The sequence below is a fragment of the Sinocyclocheilus anshuiensis genome, unplaced genomic scaffold (genome assembly GCF_001515605.1).
Source record: "Sinocyclocheilus anshuiensis isolate Anshui unplaced genomic scaffold, SAMN03320099.WGS_v1.1 scaffold1239, whole genome shotgun sequence".
NCBI lineage: Eukaryota > Metazoa > Chordata > Actinopteri > Cypriniformes > Cyprinidae > Sinocyclocheilus > Sinocyclocheilus anshuiensis.
The window spans coordinates 469,939-472,226 of NW_015540949.1; the positions used below are offsets into that span (position 1 = coordinate 469,939).

The window sequence follows — 2,288 nt, forward strand, 5'->3', positions numbered from 1 at the left end:
TATATATATATATATGTAATATTAACATGTTAATATTATGCAAATTATATATATAATTTGAGCAACTTAACTATAATTTGTCCAATCTCTCCCCACAAAGATCTAGAGCACTGTGAACCAGGCTGGGAAAAGTTCCAAGGGTTTTGTTACAAACATTTTACGAAACGGCAGAAATGGGAGGTGGCAGAGCAGCACTGTCGCATGTGCGGAGGTCACCTGGTCTCTGTTATGTCACCTGAGGAACAGGCGTTTATCAATGGTACGTCTGAACAACTGCTTGTAGAGTTGGCCCTTTTCTGTTGATCTAATTTTGACTTCTTATCGTATGTTAAAAATTTTGATGGAACCTGATTTGAACCTGATGGAATGTGTTTAAGAAGGTGTCATAAGACAGGCTGTCAGTCTTTGCAAGTGGCTTTTATTTTTCAGAAACTCAGTAGGTGGCGGAAAAGTGAGTGACTTGATGAGTGAATTATCATTTGTTCAACCAATTCTTTTGATTCACTCAGGAACAAACCAAGTGAAGTCTTTATTCTTTATACGAGTCGTTGAATTATTTACTCAACCGATTTATCCACCTTATTTTTCAACCTGGAAGTAAGCCATTTTCTGTGAATGTGTGAGACTTAGCCGCAGTAGGGAAACAACGAGAAGAATAACAAAGTGCAGTAAACAGTAAAACTGTTTGCACTACAAACCATTGTGTTCATAATTAAGATAATACATTAAAATAATAAGGTAAGACACATCAGTTTGCCATATCAAGCAGCAAAACGAGTTATTTTGTACAGTTAAAAATAGCAGGAAGCGAATGACACCGGAAGCCAGACATGGCCGCGCCCGCTCTTACGGGAAAAATAAGGTGGATAAAAAAACACTGATTTATTCAGGAAAAAACTCCCATTATGGTACAACACCTGAATATGTGGACATAAAATGGATCTTTTAAAACAAGCACACGGCATTCTTTCACTCTCCTGTTTATCATGTCATACCTTCGTTTATCCTCCTTAAAAATGTCCATCGATCAGCTCTACAAAGTTCTTTATATAACAGAAATGTTATATAAAAAAATGGTCTCACTTAACTTTTTTAAAATGGTACTTCCAATGGTACACCAAACATTTATAACAGGTTACTTAAATTAGACTAAAAGGTTATTAATGTTTGTTTTCTTCACTCAGCTCTTTTATTTGACGTTTTTCTCTCTGTAGACCTTGTTGACACTGAATTACATTTTGTAATTCTAAGATACCGTAAAAGCACACTTGATAAAATGCAACTTCCAAACAAAGCTTGTAACCGTTTGGACCAGACACCTGTTTTTTTTTTTTTATATAAATTATGAGATAAACCTATGAACAAATGCACTCTAACATCAGCTGGTCTGAATCATTTTGTTTTACATTGTTGCCCTGTAGTGACTAATTATGTCCTCGTCAGCAGTAGTTATCCATTCTTAAACATTCAGTGTCCTGTGTTTTTCCTCATTTAGAGATGCCAACCAGACTCAACTTGAGATCAAGAACTCTTAGGCTAACAATGACACAACTTTGTCATAAACTAACAGGAATTCCTTAATAAACAAAACAGCAATATTCTTGTGCTTGTTGTTGGCTTTAAAGTACTCTGGGAAAAAAAGTTTAAAAAAAATCTGCAACCTTTGTAAACTCAATCAAGTCAGTTGAGGCATATCAACCCATCCTTTGTGTTGATGTTGGGTCAGCAAAGCTTTATGAAGCAGGGAAGATTCCTTATGCACTCCACAAATGTTTGTGATTTCTAGACCCATGTTGAGTCTTTTTATGGAAAGACAGTTGGTCATTCTGTGACTTGGTGCTCAGTTTTTCAGGTCTGTATTGTACTCTGGAGGATGGCCATTTTCAGTAGACTACTATCAAGTCTCATTTGATTCAGTGATGCATCACTAACGAAACCATATTTTAGTTTTCGATGGCCTGAAACCAGGGCGTATTTTATCACTCTAGAAACATGAAATGAATTACATTCCAAGCAATCAGAGCAATCACAATAAAAAAAGTTATCACAATAAGACATTTTTATGAATTTTCTTGCATATGTGAATATGTGTGTCTCACAATATGTGTGTATAAGTGTTATTAAGAATTAGTTTAACAAATATGTGGTTAATATTCTAACTAGCATTACTAGTAGTGCGCCTGTGATTTGTGAGGCACTTTGAAAAGAATATTTTATGGGAATTTGTCTTGTAAGTTGATTACTGTTTTCTGTAGTTTTGAAACACTGCGCATGTGTATGTATATAAC

At 35.1% G+C, this 2,288-nt stretch overlaps 1 protein-coding gene across 1 annotated transcript in view; it reads left to right on the plus strand.

The window, feature by feature from the left end:
- LOC107689898 (brevican core protein-like) overlaps positions 1 to 1,535 on the plus strand; it is a 16,577-nt gene extending 15,042 nt beyond the window's left edge. Inside the window, exons 11-12 of the mRNA XM_016488077.1 lie at positions 101 to 259; positions 1,498 to 1,535. Of these exons, the coding sequence (XP_016343563.1) occupies positions 101 to 259; positions 1,498 to 1,535 (197 nt within the window). The remainder of the gene's footprint in view (positions 1 to 100; positions 260 to 1,497) is intronic.
- Positions 1,536 to 2,288: the final 753 nt, after the last annotated feature.